The sequence below is a fragment of the Pieris napi genome, chromosome 4 (assembly GCF_905475465.1).
Source record: "Pieris napi chromosome 4, ilPieNapi1.2, whole genome shotgun sequence".
Lineage (NCBI taxonomy): Eukaryota > Metazoa > Arthropoda > Insecta > Lepidoptera > Pieridae > Pieris > Pieris napi.
Window position 1 is genome coordinate 3,050,952 of NC_062237.1, and position 26,470 is coordinate 3,077,421.

Here is a 26,470-nt window from a genome sequence, read left to right on the forward strand (position 1 = left end):
CTTGACACATTAACGGACGAGATAATCCTAATAGGGTTATAACAGATTAACATAAATAAAAATCAATCAAAAACTTATCAATTTCGTATAGTAAATCTGTTTAATTTTATATAAATACCAAATTTGTGAATAATAAAAAATCCTAATACTTAATTGGAGACTTATCCATGCTCGCCTGGCTCATTAAATATATTTAAAAATACTCTAAATGTCATTGTCAGTTAGGTACAATTTGCTATAGTTTAAAACATCAATAACGTCAATAATCATAAGTAAATTGTCACACCATTAGTAACATCAGCTGTCTACGAAACAAATTAATATGAATTTGTCATTTCAATTTTCAATCAACAAATTAATAAGCGCACCTTCAGGAAAATAAACAAAGTTATAAAAAAACCTTGAAATATTCGGTTATTATGTCCATTTAGTTATAAATAATGGAAGAAGAAAGTATGTTTTATTAGTTTTATCAACTTTGTTGTGAATGTTTATTCATTACTACTTCTATATTGTTTCTAATAACTTGTTGCAGAACTTATTCGGAAGAAGAAAAAAGCTTTGAACGGAAGTAATAGACGTGCATATGCTGAGGCATGCAATGATTTAGCTACTTATTACTACAAAAATACTAGATATAGTGACGCTCTCGATGAGTATAAGAACGAGGCTGCCGTGTGTAAGGAATTGGGCTTACGAATGGAGTGGGGAACTTGTAACCGAATGATAGGCGAGATGTTCATGCTTCTTGCTGAATTTGACAAAGCTCTTAAATATGAGGAACGACACTTAGGTATTCCCTCTCCCTCTTCCCTCTTTTATGTAATAACTAGTAGACTCATTAGTTAAAAATACATTATTATGTTAATATAAGTTGAATGTTTATCTTTTTAACATCTGCATCTTTTATGTTTCTAATGGGGCTTTAGAAACATCTCAGTGTTTGTTTCATTGGCAATTTTTAAGGTGTAGTCTACCTGTACTAACTGAATCAATTATAGCTTTGCTGAAAATTAAACCCAGGTGGTGTACCATTTGAGATAACCACAAAGATAGTTTTATTAAATATACTTCTCATTAATATAATTTGCTGCCCCAGGACAGATAGACAAAACTTTAATATTAATTGTTATTTATTACTTTACCATAATTATTTTTTAGTTGTTGCAAAGGAATTGAATAATTTAGTGGAAGAACAAAGAGCTATGGCAACATTAGGAAGGATCTACCTACTCCAAGGGCAGAGCACTTCTGATAACAGTGAGACCAAAACATCATTGACAGCTGCAGAGAAGGCATTCATGAAGAGTCTCATTCTTTGTGAAAAGTAATTGTTTCATTTACATAATATATTAACTTACTTTTAAAGTAATTATATTCTTACAAATAAGTCTTGTATCTGGTTTTATATTTATACACAATGTTAATGTTTCTTAAGTTTGGTTTTAAATCATAGTGTAGTAATTCACATTTAAAGAACTATATTAGATATAATTTCTAAATTTAATGAAAATATTAAAATGCTATGTACTGTTTATTTATAAAGTATAAACCTATGAAAATCCTAAGTTTAATTTAATTACAATAACAGTGTCACAAATTAATAATTTTACAAAATTTTCAGATTAAATGGAAAAATAAATAAAACAGAATTAATGGATATGAGAGCTAGGCTCCTCTTAAACATAGGTGTTGTTCAGGAACACTTAGGCCATTTAGACAAAGCTATAGACTGCATCAATAAATCAATAACAATTTGCTCAAACCAGGATCTATATGAAGTATTACATAATTGCTATACAACTCAAGCATTATTATATTGTAATAAGATAAAGGATTATGCAAAGGCTCTTAGTTGTCTGAACAAAGCTTTAGAAGTTGCAAGTAGATTGGAAGATAAGGTATAGTAGTTTGTTTTTACTATACTGGTTAGTTATAATAAATAAAAAAAGCACAAAACAAAATGTATTTATTTGTATAGTGTGTAGTAAGTATGTACACTCAATGTTGAATGTTTAAAAATATTAAAGGATCTTAATTTACGATAAATTCCTAAATCAAAATTTCTTGCCAGTTATGTCACTCTTTTTAATCACCAAGTTTTACAAAGAAATTGTTAGGAAATATGCTTCACTTGACACATTGGAAGCAATATAAAGTAACAACAGATGTTTAGCATCAGCAGGCAAATACCCAATACCAACACAAGCTAATTATAACATTATAGAAGTGTTAAAAAAGAAATAAGATGTTATTTTAAAAACAATAATGAGAAATATATTATTTATATATCTTGCTTCAATTCAAGGTTTTAAAAACATGTGAGACATTATCCTCAAAAGCTGATATACTGTGTAAGATGTCTGATTATCAAAGTGCAAAGCAAGTATTGTATAAAGCTTGGAAGTTAAAGACTCCAGATGAAGATGAAAGAGATAATATTGAAACCAATTTGAGAGTCGGTAAGAAAAGTGTCTATAACTTGTGTATTTTCTAATTTATACTAGTCCTTCTGGGTAGACTGCATAATACTATGTAGATATGTGAAATAGAGTTATTTAAAAAAATATCAACCATATTGGCTATGTCTCATTAATATATATATTGTAAACTCTTTATAACGAATTTCAAGGGCATTTTTATTCGTTGTAGAGAGTTTTCGTTTTAGGGAGAGAGGAGCTAAACAAAAATTAAACCAATTACATTAAATATATATATGTTTATATATATGTTTATATATATAATAGATAGGTGGTTTAGTAACTGAGACTAACATTTCCTACAGGCAATGTAATCTAAGAATAATGACACATGTTAATGCAATTAACAATAACAAAGGCGAGACGGTTGTTTATGACCTCAGGTGCCTTTTTAGAAATTTGGCACCTCAAAAGTTTAGTTTTGTAATCTGATTATAAAAACAATTACACAGTATGTTGTTGATGTCTAATAGAAAATATTTCTTCGTAATAGACAGTGGCTGTTGCTTTATAAAGAGTGAATTGATGTATGTTTGTGTTAAACCAACCAAATTTTACCTGTTTTTACGTTATAGAGAGATTTTCGTTAATTATGTTGTTTAATTAAGCTGTATCAATTATTTTAGTGATCTCCAATCACAGATAATTAATCTATGCAAGTGTCATTGTTTCTAGACTAAACAGATTCCTTATTTATTTTAGTGGCAGCAATGTGTTACACAGAAGACCTGATAATCTCAACAGACCCATCTGATTATCCTACTTTTAAAAAGTTGTATGAAAAGCTTGGAGATGGGGCTTGTCACCTGAAGAATTATGCTGGAGCTATTGAATATTATCTGAAGATGTTGGATCATGCTGAACTCGCTGGTGACTGTGGAAAAACCTTGATACCTATTTATGTCAGGTAAATTATTTATATCTATATATATAAAAGAAAGTCGTGTTTGTTACAACACTTATAACTCGAGATCGGCTGGACCGATGTTAGTTATGTCTTTTTTGATGGACTTTTCTCCACTCCGAATAGCAGAATAAGTAATAAAATATCGGATAAGTTATCGAATAACAATAATTAAATAAATTAATTTTACGAATGCACACGGCATGTGGTGACATTTGTTGACAAAACTACGCATCATTTTACGTCGAATTCGTGTCACTTCAAGAAATTCCGAACTTGAGGTAAATGAGGAGATGCACAACCAGGCTTTGATCTTGATCGAAAACATGTGTTACCTCATCAAAAAATGTTGTAAAGCAGAAAGTGCTTTAACATGCAGTATCGCAATATTGGCGATAGAGAGAAGAGGCCTAATGTTTAAAACTGCCATTCTTCTTTTGCAATGGCAAGCAATAAAACATTTCTCTATTTGCAAAAAAAGTTATCACCTTAATGAAATCCTAAAATAAGTTAAACTAAAGTAACAACGATATTATTATTAAGGCGGAACGAAGTTAGCCGGGTCAGCTAGTATATATATAAAAAAACATTAACAATTTTACAAGTATGCAATGCATTGTTACTTAAAAGCTCACTGTAAATAAAAATAACTAAATTAATATCTCTGTTATAACTCTTTTACCACTATTTGACAAATAGAGACGAATTATCATTAAAAATATAAAAATACTTTGGTAATTTTAGGAAGTTTCAAATTTAATGTTTTAAATTGTAAAACAGTCAGTCATTTTTATTACAGTCATGAAATACCTTAAGGAATATGAAATTATGTATGCATGTTGTTAAAGATACAAACCATTCATAATTCAATTAATGTGTTAAACTAAACTTTAACTACAAAAACATAAATTTGATAGATAGTTGTTTATTAATATTTTGATGTAAGTCATTGATATGCTGGACAGAGAAATATGAATGTATCGTCATGATCGTAGAACAATATCGGATTTGAAAAAAAAACCAAAATCCACTTTTATCATATTTGGATACAACGTTGACTAAATATTACGGCTACATAAAAAAAATTCCATGTATTTTAAATTTCAAATTAATCAGTCGGTAAAGTGACAGATGTGATAAAAACATGTGATTTTTCTGAAAACTGTGTAATTTAATGTTATTTTTTTTATTTTGTTTCAAAACAAACCATTTTGTTTGCTTGTATACCAATTTTCATAACAACAGAATATTAATTAAAATAATTACGGCAAAAACTAACATGATTATTTTATTTTGAAATGGCTGCCCTGTAAAGTTTACTATTTGTCATGGTAGGGGAGCCCAAGAGGGGATTTCGGGATTTACTAAAGCGCGGCAGATTAATATATAGGGGGATACTTTGTACCCGGTTAAGTACCTCCACAAAATATGAGGCCCATATATAAGGCCGCCCGTGAAGGAGACAGGATCAGATTAGTAAAAAAAAATTGACCATCAGAAATTCCCGAGCGCGTCAGATTAAGGTAGGGTGAGTTAATTACATCCTAAAAAGTGTATATTCCACTAATCTGACAATTTGAGAGTGACGGAAAAAAAGGGGAGGGCAACAAAGTTGTAAAAAAAAAACGTCATCTCGACATTCTCGAGCGTAGCTAATTTTTTTTTATTTTGAAGGAAATAATTCAAGAATAATGAAAAATATATAATCTGACGATTTCCGCAAGCCGAAATAACAAAAATTCGTCGATAAAGTTAAATGCGTGCAGCTGCGTGATGCCCACATTTCCTTAAACTGATCGGAATCTACTAAACGGCGTTCTAAATATTTCCCTCAAAATTACATTTCCTGTGAATTTGAACCGATTCGGACCGATAGATTTTGAGAAATTTTGAAAAATCTTAAAAAAAATAAGATTTTTTTTTTTTAAGTGGTTTCTTTATCGATCAACTTCAAAAACTAATCCGCCTTTGAGCTTGAAAAACCACGTCGATCGCCACCAAGCTGGTCAAAAGCGGTTGATTCGTTCGAGAGATATCGTGAACGAAAGAAACCCGAAAAAGTGTTTTTTCGGGATTACTCCGAAATTTGTTGTTCGATCAATTAAAATTGCAATTAAACTTATGAGGATTATAAAACTTCGAATGCCGGCAACCACGTGAAAATTGCTTGATCTATTCAAAAGTTATTGCGGTTTGAAAATTCCAAAAATAGTGTTCTATGAAACTTCTATCAGACTTTCGAGCTGGGAGAGCTCAAATGCATAGAAATGTTATTTCTTTGAACTCAGCGAGCTCAAAATATCAATTTTAAGCGCCCAGGAATGGAATTAGTGGGATGTTGCAGGGATGGCCCTTTAGGTGAACCGTTTTTCTAAAAAAAATTTGTCAGATCAGGCGAATCCCTCTAGATAATCGTCAGATTATGAGACAGTACGTTTAGAACATAAAGATGAACTACATATATCTTAATCTGACGCGCTTGAGTATTTCAAAATTGCGATTTTTTTTTTGCAAATTATGAAAATGGCCGTGGGTTTGCGTCCCATCGAAATCGTCAGATGAGTGAATGAGAGCTTTTTTTTTGGCGCACTTAACACTCCCTTAGAAAATCTGACGCGCTCGATAATTTTTATTTTTTTTTCATTTTCTACCCTTAAATACAACCACCCGCATCATGCAAACGATCAGATTAACATACGTACATTATTAAAAATACGTAGGGCAATTGATGCTATCAATATCTGACGCGCTCGAGGATGTCCATGCAACAGTTTTTTTTTACATATTTAACAATCTATAGCCGCTTCCCCCACCTTAGAAAAGGTATATATCATATAACATTTTTTTCTTCTTATTATCTAAGCTTTGCATCCCAATAGGTCTCTACGACGCTCGAGTAAATCCCCATTTAGCATCGTGGGCTCCCCTACCATCAGATCCGTCATTATTCTACGACCGTATGTTCCATTTGTCTCAACATTTTTTTTTTCTAGGTCATATTATTATTTAGGGCAGGTAGTTTTTTAATACATTAAATTTGCTGATATTTATTTATCAATTACAGCTTATACCAAACATATAAAGATATGGGATGTTTTAATGAAGCCCTCCAGTATTATTACAAAGAGTATGAACTTATAAAGGATGTTCCAAAGGAAGCGTTCACGACATTGTACAATATCGCAGAAGTATTATTCTTAGCCAAGAAACCATATGAACAAATTGAAAAAGCTTGTCTCGAAGCTAGAGATGCTGTAAGTATTTTTACAATAAATCAATAAAAAAAATATTTGATAGTCTTTATATGAAGATTTTTGAAGTTATACTTCTTTAGGCGCGTTATGAAAAATTTATGAGAGTGAAATTTTACGATGCGCGCGCACCGTGACACAAAATTAACAGAATGAAGTTGCCCACAGAAGATGCTACGGCATTTTACGTAATTTAAAAACAACATTCCAATAATAATAGAATTTATGTTACACTTAATGTAAGAGAATAATAATAAATATTTATTTATTTAATTTTTCAAATGTAAACTGAACTTTATTGACTATAATGACTCCTTTTCCCGTCTTTGATTATTTAATTGTAATTAATTATTTGCATGCAATCAAAAACTATTTTTAATAATGCCAAAGAAGTATAACTTCTTACGCGCGTACATAAGTACACGCACCCTTGCAGTATTTTATTTATTTCGTAATACTACAGCTAACAAAACTATCCAAAATATACAAATCGTACGCTGAATGTCACCAACATTATATAGATTGGTATTGATAACTTAATAAAATATAATTTAATAAATTGTATTTTAACATTAATTATACCAGTGTATAAATGATTTATTTTATATTAACCGCTATGTTTAACAAAATCATTAGTATATAAGCTGTAAGGTGCGGTTTCAAATCTTGGATATTAAATGACATTTAGCTTTTTTGAAGTTGTTTTTTCTGGTAAATTGACTTTTTATGATTGTATTTATGTTTTGCTGCTTCTATTGGAATTAAGGGTAATTAAGAATAAAGACCAGATAATAGTATGTATTGCTTCTTTAAGGCTGTATATCCCACATTTAAAATTTACTGAATAACCAAAAAAAAATCTCGATTTTTTTCAGGCCCGCGAATGGAATAAAAAGAAATACGAAATCAGAGTATTGAAAAATTTGCTAAAATATCAAGAGGCATATGGAGAGATCGAAAAGATGGAGACCACGACAAGTGAACTCCAAGGCCTTGGTTATTCTGATGAAGGGTCCGAAGATGAGATGAGTTCCGCTGGTGGCTGCGAAGAGGATACTACTCATATTGGTGATGACATATGTCTTGATGATTTGACAGGTATAGGCTTTTTTGTTAATTTTTTTTTTGAAAATTCTATTTTTGTTACTTTGTTATAATTTTATTTTGATCGATTTTTATTATTTCACTGTAAAATTCCATGTATTGTTATTAATCGCCTCTATGGATTAACAAACACACATTACATACTAAGGGTAAGATTCGGGTTTTAGCGCTAAATATTCTTGTATGTAATAGTAGTTTGACATTCTGTATATTATATTATATACTATGTTCGAATTTGATATGGCTCGACACTGAATTTTATTGTGATCCTAAGTTCTATTCCCGGCGTAACAAAATTTATGGAACGGTGGAAACAGAACGCTGATCAGCTACTTTTCTATAAATGATTAATGTCACCTCATGTTTTTTTTTTAAGTGACGCTGTGAATTTTTGAGCCTAAAAGTGTTTTCTCATTGTTATGTCAAATGGTGTTTATGCTGCGTTGGAAAGAGACAGACTACAATTAGACCGATTATTCCTATAATTATTATTAAACAATTTTATGTATTTAAATATATTTTAGATCTATCGGATACAAATGAAGAGGACGCGACGGAGACGAAACGCGAGACAAGAAGGAGAGGAAAAGGATTTGCGATAAAGAAAAATATGAAAGGAGAAACGCAATTACATGTTGTATGTATTCTAGATTTGTTTTAATATTATTCTTTTTTCACTCACACAAAAGATATCTTACTGTACCGCAGTGCAGTGTGGACTCAGTTTCCGAATTTAGACTCCCATTTGTTTCGTTGTGCTGTACTGTTTTTTGTAAAAAAAAAATTACGAAAATATTATTTTTAAATAGCCAAGCAACAATTTGTAACTTACAAAAATGTTGCAAAAATATTTCATTTTCAGAGTTTTTTTAAAAATATATTGGTTACTTGTCGGACATGGAAACCGTATTTATATTTTAAATTTATCTTTAATCGGCAGCTCATGTCTGAGCGTCGTGGTCAGCTAGAAAGCGTCTGGAGCGGACTATCTGTTTCCTCCGGTTTCCGTCAAGCGCCTCTTTTATGACAGTCGATGAATCTTTCACTTGATTGGTCCATCTGGTTGGTGAATGGCCACGTGATCTTTTTAATACCAACTGCCATCAGTTTTTCCAAGTTCTCATCGCCTCTGCGCATTTTATATATGTATATAATAATAATAATATGTTTTTCCCTAGATTGAATCTATCTTTGTATTTATTGTATTCATTAATTTTTCGTCTTGTTTTTGTTGAATTTTTCACTTAAGAAACATTGTTATAGGTTTTTGGAAGAAATTACTTTTTTGTTGTACTAGACTCTACATTTGCTTTTCCAGGCATCCATATCAGGTAACAAGTTGCTAGTAGAGCGTTTATTGGCGAAGGGGCATCCGGTTAATATAAGGGACAACGCCGGCTGGTTACCCTTACATGAAGCGTGCATACACGGGCACGTTGAAGTTGCTAATATATTAATAAATCATGGAGCTAATGTCAATGATAGAGGCGGGGTTAATTGTGATGGTGAGTTAATGTAATGTTTTTGTAATAAATTCGTCAAAATATATTAAATCAGTAGCTTTTGAGGGATATTGAAATAACTGAAACACTTTGTTCAAAGCTAAGTGGCAATTGTGTTTCGTTTCAAACAAGAGGTCACTCACATAAAATTTCACATCTAAAACTTCATCGAATTGACAGTTTCTTCACAACTTTAGTTTTTCTTAATTTAATGCTTTCATTTTACAAAATATACAATATTTTAAAATTCTAGGTTGAATAAGATCAGGATAGGTGTTAGACTTGTATCCTCCTGATAATTGTTTGAAATTAAAATAAACATATAATAAAAATCATCAGTTACATAAGCTCTGCCTTGCGATTCTGTAACTCACTTTTCGAACTCACACAGCGGTTTTCACAGCGGCGGTCGCGCTCAAATCGCGATTTGGCATTCTGATAAGGAGGGAGCTTGTAGTTTATTGTTTATCAGAATGCCAAATCGTAAAATGACTGCTTTACGATTGATTTGAGCGCGTTTGAGTGAGTTATAGAATCGCAAGGCTTTAAATGTAACACTTTTAGGTATCACACCTCTATACGACGCTGCAAGCAACGGACACTTGGAAGTTGTACAACTTTTACTTGAAAAAGGAGCAATACCTACTCTTAAAACTGACTTTGGCGAAACGCCATATCGAGTTCTACAAAAATGGCGAACGGGCACAATTCTAACTAAAGACGAGGAAATTTTATATAATAATATATGCAATAAAATTAATAACGTCCCAGAAAAAGCGACCGATATTCTGCGCAGGTCCAAATCTAAAACACCCGTCAAACGTGTACAAGAAACATCCCCACCTAGCACATCTAAAACGAGAACTAAAGATTTGGGGACCCCAATCTTCAAAAGGAGGAATATTATTGACGATGACAGCGATACAGAAATTAATTTATCGCAGAATGTTAAAAACCAAACCGCCTTTCCATCAGACGACTCACAATCAGAGGAGGAGACAAAAGACAATGTATCAAGTGTAAAAGAATACAGAAATGCCATATCTGCTCTAAGAAATAGAAACATTGATATGCCAATTGAGAAAGATAAGAAAACGCAAAAATCAGCGTTATTAGACCCTACAGAAGTGGATGACGACTGGTTAGACGATGATTTGGGAATAATGAACAAAAATAAGAAACGGAAACTCACCGACCCCTTAGATAGTTTACCCAAAAAAACGGCTATGGACAATTTGAGAACTAGCATCGACAATTTAAATAAAATTGAACCATTATCAGACAACGGAATAAACATGAACAAAAATAAGAAAACGAGACTAAACGAGTTAGTTGACGTTAGTGAAAATAGCTCCGACTCAGACCAGTTTCAAAGAGATGAAAACGTTAATCCAAAGAATGAGATTATGAGAAATCTGATTAATGACTTTAATAATAAACCAAAAGACACGAGAGATAGTATGAAGAAACGCTGGAAGCGACAAAGCACGTTGTTTAAAGCCGGCTTTCAAAGGAGAAGAGACTCTAGCAACAGTGGAAGTGATACTGAATTTGAAAGGAATCACAGATCAACACCCGTTGCATTTACGAGAAAATCCTCTAACGAGAACTTTGGGTCCGTTAATTTCACAAGAAAATCGTCTAACGATAATTTTGGTTCCAATGACGGTTATAATTTCGTGAATAATATTGTACAACCAATGAATGTGATACAACCGATAAAAATAGTTCAACCGAAAAATGGTAGGGCGATGCAGATATTGCCACCTGCGGCTGTCAAAGTGAAGGTTGATGATAAAGTTCTGCTGATATCTTTGAAGCTGGATACGATAAATAAATTGACAATCAGCTGGCTGGTTGAAGAGGTCAAGACGCGGTATTATAAGTGAGTATTAATAATATCATTTAGCCTATTGAAACTCGTTTGTTTTCAGCATTTTTTTTAAATTTAACAGTTTATTGATAATCCAAAAATATAGCCAAAACGGATTACAACATACGACGAACATTATATCCAACAAAGACTATGTACTAATAATTTACTTGTTGATGTGTGCGTGGAAGAGTGCAATGTGTGAGTGTATACGTGTGTGTGCGTTTTTATGTGATCTTAGAAATTTGATTTGCTCATTATGTTGGAAAATAATCATAAAACCTTACTTGAAACATCCAAGGATACACCGACCCCGTGTTATTATATTGATAATATAAACTACTGTAAAATCTTGATAAATATTGGGTTTAAATATAGTAAAAGTATATCTAATTGCAATTTTAGTTTACTTCTTCAAATTGAAATTAATTGTTTAAGTTCTCTTTTGGAATGTCAGTCGGCTGGGTTGATTAGTTGCATTGTCTTATATTTTACGTTCTATGTTTTTAAATAAATTGATTTATTAAATTTTATTACACTGAAAATCAGTGTTTTGGTGACAGCAATATTCATTCAATTTACTTCTTCATTAATTTACTGGAACTACATCTTCTTTATACTTTTTTTTATTTCCTTATAAGATAATTTCAATGTTTAATATTTTTAACTTTTAGATTAACTGGAGTTCGTCCAGTGTTTAGTTTAATGACGTCAGATGGCGCCATCCTATCAGAGGACGACCCTTTGAGTCTAGTACTATCTTCTCCGGAGCTGAACACTTGCATCAGTAATTGGAAAGCGTCTCCAGCTGAGGAAAGATATCTGGAGTGCTGTGATGCATTAGGAATTCGTAAGTTAATATACAAGAATGTTAAGTCAAACTCTACCCTAGATCTGGGTAATAGTATAATTAAATTTTTATTCCAGCACCTTCCCAGGAATTGCAACAAGCAGTAGGCCGAAGTCACACAACCAGACGTCTAGCCCTCGGCACACAAACACTTCCCCCATCACAAATCCGGCCGTTGTTCCGTGCCCTTACCCACCAGACACACATAACAGCTCTAATGCTATCCAACAACAGTATCAATAATGAAGCCATAAAATATTTATCCGAAAGTCTCTCGACGATGAAACATTTGACATTGATTGATCTTAGCAAAAACAATCTCACCGGAGATGGTGTTAAAATTTTGCTTAATATTTTTGAGAAATCAAATCGTCCGGCCTGTCAGGCCATTGAAGACATAGACCTGAGTTATAACACAATAAGCGATGATGGTTTCCAATCGATTTTAAAACTAACCCAATATTTAAGACTTAAATCGCTGAAACTCAGTCACTGTGGTATCACAGATAATGCGCTTAAAGATATAAACGGTTCACAAATCAACTTTGATACTATAGAAGCGATTGATTTAAGTAATAATGATTTAAAAATAGTCGTTTTAAGTAATTTGTTGACAATACTCAATCCCAATGTGTTGTTTGAATTGGAATTGAATGATGTGGGTGTGGAAGGGAATGTGGTGGGAAGTTTGGCGAACTTCATGGATACGGCCAAAGAGTTGAAGCTGCGAAGGTTTAGTCTGTCCGGGTGTAAATTGGTGGATGGACAGTTTATGAGGATATTCAGGTAATTACATATACGCTATCACATATGATAAAATAAGGACTTATGAAATATAAGTAATAAGATACATATAAAATGACATACGACTCAGCGCCTAACAGATTCACATATCGAGGATGGCATGGGACCACCAAGCGTCCGAGAAAAACAATGTTAATTCGTATATAATTAGGTAGAAATATAAGTAATTAAATTAATAATAATTAATAATGTAAGGTTGTTTAAAGGCAACATCTCTATAAAGTTGCTGATAATATCCACTGAGACGTTTTTCATAACAGTTTTATTGTAAACCCGACACTAAACGTCCTTAGTGACAGGGAATTGTCTTATTTATGTTCTTAAATATAAATTTAAACTGCTCAAGTTTATTAGTAATCATAACAATTAAATATACAGTATTTACAATTTTAGTAATAATAAAATTAATAAAAAGAAAATTAAAACAAATTTGTTCTTAAGTTAATTATATAATACTGATAATAATTACACGTTGAGACTTGGGTATACAATGTAATTGGGTAAATCACAAATCATGAACTAACATAGCCTTATACAGTTTAAAATTGTATTAAATTTATCTCTTCCAGATCTCTCGGCAGAGCCAAAAACCTACAAAGTGTGACGTTAAAGAGCAACCATCTTACATTTATTACATTGAAAAAATTGCTTCAACGCCAACCGCCCGTGCCACAGATTAACCTCGAGGGTTGCCAGGATATTTTTAAATACTCCCCAGACTCCGATTTTCAAGTATGGCTACCCGCGATTGACTTTGGACGATGTATACCAGAAATTAATGTTACGCCAATCTCGAAAACGGATGAGGAACGAGAAAGTTTCAAATTATTTTCAAAGACTTGGTTAAATTGCTTCAAAGGACGTGGTATTATTGAGCATGGTGATGGTGGAGTAATTAAGTTTACGGCTAGATGATTGACGTTTGTTAAGAAAATAAATATTATTTAGGTACCGTTGGAACTGTACTATTGCGTAATAGATGAATGTTTCTGAAATTTGTCAATAGTAGGGATTGTAGACTGTAGTGTATTGTGTGAGTAAGAATTAATATGAATATATATAATAAGGTACGTAAACACGCCAATCAAACTTAAATTCTAGTTATAAGAGCTGACAGACCGTTTTTTATGTATAATGTTTGAAGTATGTATTTTGATATTGACATTGACAGCGCTCAAGACAAAATACAAATTAGAATATGTAACTATGTTTTGTTGTCATACGTACAGACTGTTATAGTGCATTGACAGATTATAAAAATATTTTGCTTTAAATTCTGAAAATATGACATTTATTGGCTGCGCATTAGAGTTTAAGCACTATACATAATTTTGTTAGTTTAAATATTAGCTGAATTATTCATGTCCAATTTTCGAATATTTCTTACGTATATATATAACTTAAATCTCAAATTATAACTAATACCTTTGAGATTTAAGTTTCCCCAAACATACAACTAATTTTATGAGGCGGGTATTTATGAATTATCTTGAGACTGTAAATATATTTTTTCGTGTAATCGACGTTGTGATGGTAAATACAGTATCTAATTTACATTTCAACTGTTTTATTAAAGCTTATATGTAAACTGAAATCGTTTTAATTTTTTTTATTAACAAATACTATTTTTTTTTTTCTGTTAGACTTATTTTACTGGAGGAAGTTTCCTAAAATATAAGATAATCATTAACCTGAAGTTGGTTAATGCCCATTGTCCAGATAGTATTCATTCACTCTTTCAAAACGGGATCAACGTTTTCACGCGGTAATAGTGGACATTTTGAGCAAGAAAATATGCTCTGTCTTATTTACTCTAGAAAGTTTTTAGATATACTATAAAGATTTTTTGTCCAACTCGGATTTGCAAAGTATGACAAAAACACGGTCGAACGAAAAATAGTTTCTTACGAGCGCTGCCATAAGGATGAGAGTTATGTTTGAGTACTAGAAGACTGTTGTAGAACTTGATAATGCCTATAAAAAAGTCTGCGACTGTATATATTATATCTAACTTTTATATTACATAAAAACAAGTCCTGCGCTGTGTCTATCTCTTTCTCTATTCGCGGTAAAGTCACAAACTTGTGTGCGGTATTTATTGTGGGTTTCGCCAATATCTAAAATGATTCAATTATTCAGTAATACTTACTTTTCAAAATAAAACAAAATACATTTCCTTGAATTCCCATAGTTTGTGGACGCCTTATATATTATATGACGTATAATGAAATACATAGTTAGTTGACACTGTAGAAGCGTATTCTGTCAGTTGACATTTGACTTAATCTTGTAAACAAAACAGAACAGTCAGGCGGGCGTGCTGAGATAACCTCAAATTTAATTGGATAACAATTAACATTGGCTTCCTCTTTCGTGTAAACTTACACAGTTATTTTGTTGTTCAATTTATAATTTTGATTTAATTCTGAAGTAGTTACACAATTTTAAACATTAAAAATGGCTGAATTAGTTAATCAACGTATTGAGGGGATGATAAATGAGATGGAGCAAATGCGACGTATAGAATTATTCGACGATGAAGAAATAAGGTAAAACATTTCTTTCTTAAAAATATTAACATATTAATATAACATAATTATATATATTTATATATATATATATATCTGTCCCATTTTTACATTTACAGAGATATTTCGCGTAAACGAAAAGAATTTGAATATAGAATACAAAGAAGAGTTAAAGAAAAAGACGACTTTGTTAAATATATTACGTATGAACTAACACTTCTTGAAGATATTTCACTGCGTAGAAGGCAAACAAAGCTAGTCGATAAACGTAAAGAAATAGAGTATGCTATTGCAAAACGTGTAAACAAAGTTTTTAAACAGTTTATAATGCGATTTCAAAATGATGTAGAAATATACTTTGAATATATCAAGTTCTGTAGAAGTGTTGGATTTGATTATGCAGTGTCAGCTATTATTGGACAAATGCTACAAGTGAGTATTTCAACATTTATAAAATAAATTTAAACTTTAAAAAAAAATATTGATATAATCCGTTTTGATGGGTTGTAAAATAAGTATTCATTTTTTAGATTCATGGAGACAAACCTAAAACATGGCAACTAGCAAGCATTTGGGAAAGTAAAGAAAAGAAAAATCTAGATACAGCTCGTTCATTTCTCTTGAAAGGGATTCATAGACATCCTCAGGCAGAGGTTTTATATTTAGAACTGTTTGAAATTGAACTCAAAATAGCCAATAGTGCAGAAAATGAAGAAGAAAAGGTATTACAAAGGGTAACATTATTAAAAACTTAGGCCAACATTTAGAGTCAAGACTTAGTGCAAAGTATGGCTTCCGTTTGTCAAGAACCAGTCATCTCTGCATCTCAGTTTCCAATATTAGAATTTATTTTTAATATCTACTAAACATAGATCTATGATAAACTAATTATGATACTAATTTTCTATATACTTTACAAGTATTGCAATAATTTATATTTGCAGGAAAAGTTTTTAAAACGAGCTGAAGTGGTTTGGAGAAATGGTATGAAAAATATTCTTGATTCTAGTTTCTTGTTTAAAGTTTGTGATTTATCATTGAAATATAATAATGATGAACTTATCAAACGTATTCAAGAAGAAGTTTGGAATAGAAAAGAGGATAAAAATGTATGGGTTTACATAGCATCAAAAGAACTTGAGGTATTTATTAACATGCATATACAATTATTATCATTGTTTTATTTATTTATCAAAAGTTCTGTATTGCAAAACCTGTAAAATGAGTTGAAGGGTTTTGAGGAATGATAATAATATCTTTTGAAACTTTAAGGCAATTTAAATGGAAGGAAATGTAGATAGTTACAGTTAGTAATATTTTAATGGTTGTGAAACATTAACAAGTCCATTAATAGTTCCAGCCAGTTGGCGTTTTGCTACCGAAATAATTAAAGCACACATTCTTCCCTCATGCAAAATATTACAGTTACATGCAGACTAATATAAAATAGAATCACTATATTACGTTGTCACTTAAATATTTCAATTGAATACCAATTAAATATTTTTTTATAATCTGTGTAAAGGGTTACCACTGGAGTGAAATAGAACAGTTTGTTGAAGACGATAATCATTATTCTAATGAGCTGAGATATTGTATAGCTGTCTATGAAGAGGCATTGCAACAGGTAATTTTATATATTTGTTCTTCTATTGAAAAGAGGTTATATGGTTACAAGTAGTTTGGCCGCTACTGGTGAAATATTGTATATATTTGTGTTAAAGGCTTTTAAAGACATCCAAAATAAAAAATAAATGTTTCAGTTTCCAGATGAAAAGTTATGTACAAAATACATTCACCAGTTACTGGGATTAAATGATAGTATTTGTACAGATACCCAAAAGATAAATGTTGTAAAACATGCATGGACTTATGGCCATGAAAATGGATTATTATCAAATGATATGTACACATTTGGAATATCTTTTCTAAAACTAGAAGACGAAATATCCAAAGATGATTTTATTGAGGTTAGTGTCAACCTAGATAATTTAATCAAAATTTAGTTTAAAAAAATTCAAATAAAATAACAATGACAAAATATGAATAACAATTTTTGCCAATAATTAAGTTAAATATTGTCATGAAAATCAAGTATTATAATTTATTGCAACATTTTTCAATTTACAGAATTTTAATAAAACCTTTTTGATTAAATTTTACTTTAACTAGAACTTTACTTGTGTAATTAATACATACATTATTTTGCCTAAGTCCCATAACCCTACCTACAGACTCATGATGTTTTCTTTCACCCAATGAGCAAGAGTGATTGCACACATAAAACTTCATTGGTGCAGGGATTCAACATTGTCATATAATTAAATCAATTTTAGATCTTGGATACAGCACTGGTAAAGATCCCTGAATCTAAAGAATTATGGGAAGAAAAGTTGTTATTAAATAAATCAAATGAAAGTAAAATGGTATCTATACTGCAAGATGCTGGTAAAACAATGAAAGGGGATGATTTATTGCATTTGTGGAATTTTATGTTGGAAAATATAGAATCAACTGTAGTTGTAAGTAAAATGCATATTTCTATCTGTAAAAATATTGTATTCATATATTTAAGATACTGTCCACCATTGTTAAAGAAGCAAAGCTATTGTTATTTATGTTATAACTATATTTTTCTTTCAGTTCAAAAATGTTTACAAAAAGTTTCAATCTTGTGAGAGCATAGTTGTGTTATCTTTGAAACCTAAGTTTTTACAAAAGATTTATGAACATAATGGCTTGAAGTCGGCTAGAGATGCTTATGAAGATTTTATTAAAACGCCACCAACACAATTACAATTGCATAAAATTATGGTTGACATAGAAATGTCACAGGATAAACCTAATTTAAAATCCGCAAGAAAATGTTATGAATGCCAAGTACAACAACATGGAAAAGACAGTATTCAAACTTGGTTAGATTACATGGAGTTTGAATCTCAAAATGGTAATGCCCAGGCTGTCCCACAAATCCATAGACGAGCGATTGCTACTTTAAAAACAGATTTAGTAGATGAATTTATTAAAATACAAGCTTTGACAAAATTGAAATAAATGTTGTAAGTTTAAAAAAAAATGTTTTATTTTTACCCTGAAGTTTAATCAGAAATCATAAACCATTGAGGAACAAAATGTTTATTGAAATATAATAACACCTTCAACAACATATTAAAAAGAAGAATCCACATAGAACACCATTTATTAATACTACATTATTTACATTTAATAAATGTACACATTTCTCTACAAGAAGTCAAAATCTCTACTTTGGTGAATGTGGAACAACACTTATGCAGGGAATAAATACAGATAAATGCATTTTTAGTCATGTTTTATAATTATTGCATTGCTGCAATTGGAGCAATGTAGTATCTAAAGATTAGTGACGAACCTCTCTTGTGCTGCTTATTTCTTACTAGATCCTTCCAGCAAGCTTGCCATGAAGGATACTTAGGCATAGCAGGTGGGTTTCCAGCCTTTAGACTACTGCCCACTACAGCCATGCAAGTGGAGACAACCATCAAGGGATAAGTAATAGTACTTGTAATAAAAGTGAGCAAAGGTACAGTATAGTATCTCAGGTCCTTAGTCTTTACAAGATATTTGTTGACATAATATGCCAGAATGCCAGTAATGGTTACACAAACCAAATCACCCATCAATTTAGGCACTATACCATGGAAGAATCCTAGTATACCATCATCCCTATATATTGACACAATTGCTCCTATTAAAGAGCTGTAGTCCTCTTCTTTACCAACAAATGAAGCCATCATTCTTATGGTAACCACATGAAAAGGATAGGAAACTACAACAGAGGCACTGTGCATAATCATATCACGACGAGCTAACTTATAGTAGTCTTCAAATTTAGGCTCATCATCATTGACAATGTTAGGAGGATCATTCATTTCGGGCAAGTCAATGCCGCAAACATAAATTACCTTTGAGGATAGCTGACTGGAGGCGACCAAACCAAGTATTCTAGCTGAAAGGCCTCGGTAACATCCAAAGAAACCATCTGACTTCTTAATGTGCTTAATGTATTGAAAAACATTAGGTAATATCATGGCAGGCCTTCCAAACAGAGTAGTTGATCGGCGCGGCGGTAAGGGTTCGTAGCCCAATTGAATCAAAACCTTTGCATATTCCATGGGGTGGCATATTGTAGTGACTAGTAATTGCGATGGCAAAGCCGATATCTTTTCTTTTTCAATTTCATCCATATTGTGACAACTTAAAATCACAATTTTTCTATAATCAAATTTGTAATTTTGCTTATTTTGACAAGTACTTTATCATAGACAACTGACATATAGATTTTAGTCATCCGAAAAGACAAGATACAGATAATATTATTATAGTTTTCTATATTTTAAATAAACAATTTACGATGGCGAGAAAATCTCGGAAATATCTGCGACTATTAATGGATATTCTTTCAACAAAAATGAGTACGCCAACTACACAGAGGTATTTCATAAGTTAGTCTGACGAATGAATTATTTAGGTGGCCTGAGCTTCTGTGTAAATTTTTCTAAGTGCCCAGTGTCTTATATATCGGCAATCTAAAATTTTAAGGGTGTACACGACCCTCTCTATACACGGCTATTTAAAACACTACAACTATATTGGTTACTTCTTTATTAAATGTAATATTCTTTTAAAATATTCAGAAACGCACAGAGTAGTGGTATATAAATGCATGTCGAAGAAAAGTCTTGCCCCCTTCCCCATAAAGCAGCTAAGGAGAAATCCTATTCTTTCTCGACAACTATACCAATTTATTCATTGAACAGGTATTTTGTAATGTTACTGTATATGAAATTACAAAAATTAAAAGCAAATTCGTATTAGTAAAGCTTTTTATTAGGCGTTCGATGTTAGTTCAACAGAAGATTCTTCATCCATTTTAAACTTTAATGTTCGCACTTTCCTAATTTCATCTGGATTATCCTAAAAAATAACATAATTAAATAAATATATTGGTTTAACGAAGTTTTGTTAAGCAAATATATCTTGATCTCGCTTAGCTTACACATTTTTTTGTTTCAAAAGTTTTGAAGTATGCAATAAACGTTACAAATGAAACAGTTAGGTCCCTTTATACCTCATCTTCCGAATCGTTGATATCCTCCGAGCTCTCATCAGCATCATTGTCAGATGTCTCGTCCTTCTCCTCTAACGGTACCCACGCTATTTCCTTATCCACCATATCTGTTTAGTTTAAAAAAAATATTATAATGACAACTGTCAAACCCTGGAGCACGTAATTTCTATCAGGCTGTAGCGTTGACGTCATAATCTCAATCGCAAAAACCTACTGTGTAAAGTTACAGTAGATGTGGAGTTTTATTACCTCTAAATCTTAGTGAGCCTCTCCTACTCGGTGGTTTCTCTTTCTCTTCGTTAGCCTCAACGATTATAGTCGGTACCACATCTATGACGACACCGTTTGATTTCTTATCTCCTTCCTTTTCAGTCTCTTCTTTAATCTATTAAAATAGGAAATATATGTACATTTTTCGGTTCATCAAATGTTGTTGAGCCTGTGACTATCAAGTTGTAACAATTGTTTAGTCTGGTCGAACCCAGGAATTCCACGATGTCCGTGTGCATTATCAAGCCACATAGGCTTGCAGTTTCAGTTGCAGTTAATTTATTATATGTTTATTTATAAAATGAATCGTAAACATTTCTGAGTGTTAAACAACAAAGATATCTATTCTATTATCTTTTATCTAGGGAGCGTCATTTTACCAACTTTATATCTCTATTACTGTTCTCTGATATATTGTTAATTGCTCTTTATTAATAAAAGTAAGGACATATTCCTCAAATGGTAACTGTAATTTTTTTTAATGAAAAATTGTGTGCGTAATATCTGTAGTTTCGATATAAAATTATTTGGATTAATTACTATTACCTGCAGGAATGATACACTAGGCTCTTGTAGTTTAGTAGCCTTCTCTTTATTTCGTAATATGTTCTCGTCGGTCTCTTTTTCTAAGCGCAATTTGAAAGCTTTTTGCGTTCGCCACATCTATGAAAAAAATAAAAAAAGGGAATTTGTTGCGTGTGTATTTCATGAAGGCATTAAAGTTATAAATTCGTAAAGACATTTTACAATTGATTAGAACATGAATTGTTTGCTTAGAGTTAGATTTGCGTATTTAGAATTTAATTCAACGCAACTATGAAGTACGTTTCATAAGTTTCATATGGCGCCAAAACATGACCGACATCGAGCTCGTCGTTGCGCATGCGGTAAGGCGGTCGCTGTCACAGATAAACCAATATTTTTATTTTGTTGGATTTAGTGCAACAAAAAAGGTTCTTGGTTTGTCATATTAAAATAATTGATACTTCAAAACTCAGAACTTAATAGTGGGAATCATAATTTATTAAGAATTTCATCAGTAAAATATTATTTATTATTAAAATTATTTTTGTATAGTAACTGTTATGATATTTAAAGGTATTTATCGTAAACAAAGACGTCGGACAAAATCGTATTCGACTAAAAATTCCAGTAAAATATTCTTTAATAAAATTAATTCTTCAATAAAATTAATCTTATGAGGAGTACTATTAACTAAAATAAGTTCGTATACTCTTTTTTATTATCGTTCGTTTTAGGCCCAAGTAATAAAACCATACCGTCAAGTCGTAGTATACTCACATGTGAACCACAATAGCAGAGACAACAAACGAATATTACAATTAGAGCAATGAATATCCTGTCAGTACTTTCTTCTTCAGCGTCTGGTTGTGTATGAATGGAATCGAAGGGGAGACGAGATGGTGGGTCTTCCACCCACGTTTTGTCAACACTCTGCGAAAAGATTATAAAATATCATACAATATTACTTTTTCCCTCAATTTGTTAGAGATTTACGTAGTAATTTCACAATAATTACACAACTGGGTACAACAATATTTATGCTATTACTTTTTATTTGACTGAACTCTAGAAGTATAATATAAACTCAAGATATACTATTTTTCTATGGCAATACTGAAAACGACATTGTGATGAATTGTAACCGTTTTTGGCTTACAATAAGGAAACTGCCATTATGCGTGGCTCCTAGTTGATCGTGTTCCGGCCAAGCTTCATCGAAATCTGCAGAGCATTGTGCGCTTCTGACACCCTGAGCATTTACAGCATTCACTGTCTCTGAGTCAGAGCGAGTGAACAACATGTATTCTTCTAAAGGCTTCATTTCGTATTCGTTTATTTGTACTAAAATATCTGAAATGTTATTTTATAAAAACTTCGTTAGAAATAAAAACAATTAATATAAACTATTAAGAATGCAACGGGCTATCGCTAACTAGGCAACCCTAGTAAGAAAAAAAGACAAGAAAAAAGAAATACTAAGGGTAAAGGTGCATAACCAAATCAACAATATAAGTTATATTATTCAATTACCAAACTTAATCTAAAATATACTAAAAGCTACGTAAGCTTATTACGGGTCATACATTACAATACAAAAGAAAATACATGAATTACAAAAGTCACGATTGAGAAGGATAGGATATGGTTAAGTCAAACTTCTATGAACTCTCGCAGAATCTCTGTCCCAATGCTATGGAGCAGACACATTTATTTCTCTGTTTAGAACAATTATTGTTTCTTAGGTAATAGAACAAAGAACTTTCGGGTTGTAACCCAAGGCGTTTTTGTATACAATATGGACTTGTTTATAGGAGTATCAGTTATAACCAAAAAAACACTATACATGAATAAAAACTAATTAATTCTTTACTCTAACAGCTCAATAGACATTTGTTCGTACAGCCCTACGATTCTGAACTCACTTTTCGAACTCACACAGCGGTTTTCACAGCGGCGGTCGCGCTCAAATCAGTCGTAAAGCAGTCATATTACGATTTGGCATTCTGATCAGGAGGGAGCTTGTAGTTTATTGTTTATCAGAATGCCAAATCGTAGAATGACTGCTTTACCGCAGGGCTGTTAATAAAAGCGTCGTGAGTAAACTGTCATTTCTTAGCATAAGATTACGTCAGAGATTTGACACTTGGCAGTAAGTATGGTTCCGTATGTCAGCTATTTGGGCCCGTACTATTCGATAAGTTTCGACTCTGAACCTAACCTCGAAATGTACGGCAACCAAACACAGTGTACTTACTTGAAAGACATCCATTATATCCCTTGAAGATCTTAAGTCTTGGATCCGAAGTATTAAGTCCCCCAATTTGCACCTCATTGGTCCCAATATCTACTACTTCCCACAGACCCTGAGGCTGTAATTTCTCTAGTGGTATCTCTATTCTATCTATTAATAGCTTCGTCTCATTTTCTATTCGTGTGTAGTAAACTGTGTGCCGGGCTCCTAGATTTAAATTTTAATTAAATTAGTATACATATATAAGTGTTTGTGTATTGTTTATGAAACTAATGCGTAAAAATACATTTCAAATCGATCCTTACACTACTCCTTTTCTCTTTTTTTGAAGTAGGTTGAATAGTATTCTAGACAAGGGCGGATCCAGCTTTGGCGCCAGGAGGGGGTCACATAGTCGTGGTCAAGTCAAGAACTTTTAATTTAATTTTGATAACAATATATACAAGTAAAAAGTAGGTATTTTATTAATGTACGTAAGTATTGCACTAAAAAATATTTATTCTTTATTGTACACTTGAAAAACTTAACACATAATATTGTGTACATACAGGTTGGTCCAACTAGTGACGTCAATATTTTTTTTTTAGATTCCTCACACCTGGAGGCATACGAAAATACCCCATGTATGTTCCCCGATTTTTTGTAGTTTTCGAGCTATAATTTTTTCGTGTTTTTTGAATGTTTTCTGCCAGCGAGGTTTCAAAAATTCCTATCTTTTTTTGTTATACCTACAACAAAAAAGATATGAATTTTACAGATTTTTCTGTTAAATGATTGCCTTAAGGCTTAAATGTTGTTCAAGTAAAAAAAATCCCAGCTTCTAAAAATTTGTTAAAGCTACTCAAAAAAGGTTTTAAAGTTAGAAGTTTAGTTTTTAGCTGGATTTGCCCAAACATTCGACTTCAATTTAAAAATACAAATAGAAGTTTCCATAGCTTCTGGCTAAGTTTAAAAACTCCACAGGGTTCTAAGCTACCCAAATCATAGAAAAAATGGTACTTAATTGGTCTTTTTTTGTTGTAATCGGTGGATTTCTTTTTGGTGGATAGGCTAAAAATCATTGAAGCATTAAAAATGTTATTTTTCGACCTTTATTATTCTTATGGTAAATTAAACTAAATAATGTGGTTTTTTAATTAATTTTAATACCCGTAAAATAAATGTAGCTGTATGTAATTTATTGACGTCACTAGTTGGACCACCCTGTATACACGTACCTACATATTACCATCTTCTCTTGAAGACATCCAGAGAAACACTATCACGTATTTTTTTTTGAAGTGGAATCTCGGTGTTGGCCTTTAGGGCCTTTACAGTTCAGTTCGGGCTGTTTTGGCGAGCTTAGCTCGGCCTGACTATCACGTACAGAATGAGGCAGCCTATTTATTACATAACCGTTGTGAATGATTTGTCATAGCAGCTAGAGGTATGTCGAGGGGTATTATGCTAAACTCCGCAAAAGTGAAGAGATGGTACGACAAAGGATTCCATCAAAGAAAATAGAAACAGACAAAATACATAACTTATGATATGTTGAAGTTTAGTCGTTCCGATTCCGATTGAGGTAAGGTCTAGCTAGACGTTTCATAGTCGAAAAGCGCGCGCAAGTGTGGCGCGGAAAATTCAAATTCGATGCGTTCGTTCCCAAACGTTTGCCATCATACAAAGTTATTATATTAAATTAATTAAATATTGAAGGTATGTAGTTACATATAATCTGTATGGTGACAAATTTATATATAAAATCAAAATCATTATGTTCAATTAGTGGTCCACCTCAGTCCTGCTCAGGGGGGGGGGGGGTCATGACCCCCACGATCCCCCCCCTGGATCCGCCGTTGATTCTAGACTAAACATGCCTATCACAGCAAGAGTTCCGGGTAAGAACCGAGTTTATGTTTAGTGAAATATAAAGTATTTGTTAGTATTTATTATCGAACTTGTATCGCATGGGCGGATACGGAAATCGCGTTCCTTAATTCTTATGAATAAGAATGTAGACACAAAATGATTAGTACCTATTTCTCATATAGACACTGTAAGCCTCCATAAACAATAAGCAAACAAAAATTACATGCAAAACCCCGTGGTCTGTACAGGGTTTTGGAGCGACATGATCCTCCTCAGATCCGCCAATGATCAAAGAATCCAAAAATGTTTGTAAAAGAAATAGCATCTTAACGAATTATGGCATCGTAATAAAATATTTACCGTTTAAAAAGTTCCGGTTTTTAACTTCCGCACCGTATGCTGAGTCTTCGCGGTCTTCTTCAAATTTGAGATAACCGTCTTGAGTAATTGCTACTAAGAGATAATAACTTCTTCTAAAATTTTAAAGAAATAAATACATTTATTTAATAATATATGTAGGTTTTTAGAAGATAGTATTAAGGAATACATTTCACTTACTTATTTTCAGTTTGGACCAGTAGAAGTACAGTATTCTTTTGCCGTAAATCGTTGCTTGAAAATGCTAACTTTATTTTTACCTACGAAAAGGCGTTTATTTAGTCTTTTTTTAATGACACTTATCGTTATGTGATATAAGCAATAACTGTAAATAATGCGCTACATAAATATGTAAAATGCGGTATGTTTCATAAAAAAATAATATAAAAATTTATATTATTTTTTTATGAAACATGGGGAAAACGGGCTAGAGGCTCATCTGATGTTAAGTGATACCGCACACTCAATGCCAGAGGACTCGCGAGTGCATTGCCGGCCTTTTAAGAATTGGGACTTTTCTTGATGACCCTGTGCCGAATTGGTTCGGAAATACTTCAGTGTTATCTTAGCTTTATCTGTGAAAACCATTCAATTAAACAGATATGTAATCTGTTAAATGAATTATTAATATGACGGTTTTACATAACAATAAAACCGATATTATGTGCCGAGAAGGAAAACATACAGCATTGTATAATGAAGAAGCAATGTATACTTAGCCATGAAGTGCGATACATACCGAGTGAAATAGTTCCGCTTAGATAGAATAGATGGCGCTGTAATCGCCTC

The 26,470-nt window shown here is 32.1% G+C and overlaps 4 protein-coding genes across 6 annotated transcripts in view; 2 read left to right on the top strand and 2 right to left on the bottom strand.

The window, feature by feature from the left end:
- The first annotated feature begins 297 nt into the window (after nucleotides 1-297).
- Nucleotides 298-14,357, top strand: LOC125048991 (tonsoku-like protein). The gene is made up of 14 exons (XM_047647985.1): nucleotides 298-453; nucleotides 536-793; nucleotides 1,162-1,327; nucleotides 1,625-1,901; nucleotides 2,309-2,462; nucleotides 3,183-3,387; nucleotides 6,449-6,638; nucleotides 7,511-7,733; nucleotides 8,264-8,376; nucleotides 9,058-9,244; nucleotides 9,806-11,126; nucleotides 11,789-11,964; nucleotides 12,042-12,750; nucleotides 13,338-14,357. The coding sequence occupies exons 1-14, from the start codon at nucleotides 441-443 to the stop codon at nucleotides 13,681-13,683; spliced, it is 4,338 nt and encodes a 1,445-aa protein (XP_047503941.1). The 5' UTR covers nucleotides 298-440; the 3' UTR covers nucleotides 13,684-14,357.
- A 702-nt stretch (nucleotides 14,358-15,059) lies between these two features.
- On the top strand, nucleotides 15,060-18,366 carry LOC125048992 (U3 small nucleolar RNA-associated protein 6 homolog). The gene is made up of 8 exons (XM_047647986.1): nucleotides 15,060-15,317; nucleotides 15,416-15,728; nucleotides 15,827-16,018; nucleotides 16,241-16,438; nucleotides 16,822-16,923; nucleotides 17,060-17,266; nucleotides 17,633-17,818; nucleotides 17,940-18,366. Exons 1-8 carry the CDS (start codon nucleotides 15,226-15,228, stop codon nucleotides 18,348-18,350), a joined length of 1,701 nt encoding a protein of 566 aa, XP_047503942.1. The 5' UTR covers nucleotides 15,060-15,225; the 3' UTR covers nucleotides 18,351-18,366.
- Nucleotides 18,367-18,415: 49 nt separating this feature from the next.
- On the bottom strand, nucleotides 18,416-19,612 carry LOC125048995 (mitochondrial carrier homolog 2-like). Its single transcript, XM_047647990.1, has one exon. The coding sequence runs from the start codon at nucleotides 19,520-19,522 to the stop codon at nucleotides 18,635-18,637; it is 888 nt and encodes a 295-aa protein (XP_047503946.1). The 5' UTR covers nucleotides 19,523-19,612; the 3' UTR covers nucleotides 18,416-18,634.
- Nucleotides 19,613-20,143: 531 nt separating this feature from the next.
- Nucleotides 20,144-26,470, bottom strand: part of LOC125048990 (contactin-associated protein-like 2) — a 42,847-nt gene continuing 36,520 nt past the window's right edge. For all 3 annotated transcript variants that reach the window (XM_047647983.1, XM_047647984.1, XM_047647982.1), the window contains exons 22-30: nucleotides 25,862-25,941; nucleotides 25,664-25,776; nucleotides 23,456-23,659; nucleotides 22,358-22,551; nucleotides 21,979-22,131; nucleotides 21,223-21,339; nucleotides 20,656-20,791; nucleotides 20,407-20,513; nucleotides 20,144-20,252 (exon numbers count right to left, since the gene is read on the bottom strand). In XM_047647983.1, coding sequence (XP_047503939.1) covers nucleotides 20,166-20,252; nucleotides 20,407-20,513; nucleotides 20,656-20,791; nucleotides 21,223-21,339; nucleotides 21,979-22,131; nucleotides 22,358-22,551; nucleotides 23,456-23,659; nucleotides 25,664-25,776; nucleotides 25,862-25,941 — 1,191 coding nt within the window. In that variant the 3' untranslated portion in view covers nucleotides 20,144-20,165. The remainder of the gene's footprint in view (nucleotides 20,253-20,406; nucleotides 20,514-20,655; nucleotides 20,792-21,222; nucleotides 21,340-21,978; nucleotides 22,132-22,357; nucleotides 22,552-23,455; nucleotides 23,660-25,663; nucleotides 25,777-25,861; nucleotides 25,942-26,470) is intronic.

What these genes read in the sequence shown, in the direction of transcription:
- LOC125048991 (XM_047647985.1), top strand. An exon ending in ATATGAGGAACGACACTTAG is followed by an intron (nt 794 to 1,161) that starts GTATTCCCTCTC and finishes ATTATTTTTTAG; the next exon opens with TTGTTGCAAAGGAATTGAAT. An exon ending in GAGAAACGCAATTACATGTT is followed by an intron (nt 8,377 to 9,057) that starts GTATGTATTCTA and finishes TTGCTTTTCCAG; the next exon opens with GCATCCATATCAGGTAACAA.
- LOC125048992 (XM_047647986.1), top strand. Translation starts at nt 15,226, where the DNA reads ATGGCTGAATTAGTTAATCAACGTATTGAGGGGATGATAAATGAGATG. An exon ending in TTCGACGATGAAGAAATAAG is followed by an intron (nt 15,318 to 15,415) that starts GTAAAACATTTC and finishes TTACATTTACAG; the next exon opens with AGATATTTCGCGTAAACGAA. An exon ending in CAGAAAATGAAGAAGAAAAG is followed by an intron (nt 16,019 to 16,240) that starts GTATTACAAAGG and finishes TTATATTTGCAG; the next exon opens with GAAAAGTTTTTAAAACGAGC.
- LOC125048995 (XM_047647990.1), bottom strand. Translation starts at nt 19,522, where the DNA reads ATGGATGAAATTGAAAAAGAAAAGATATCGGCTTTGCCATCGCAATTA.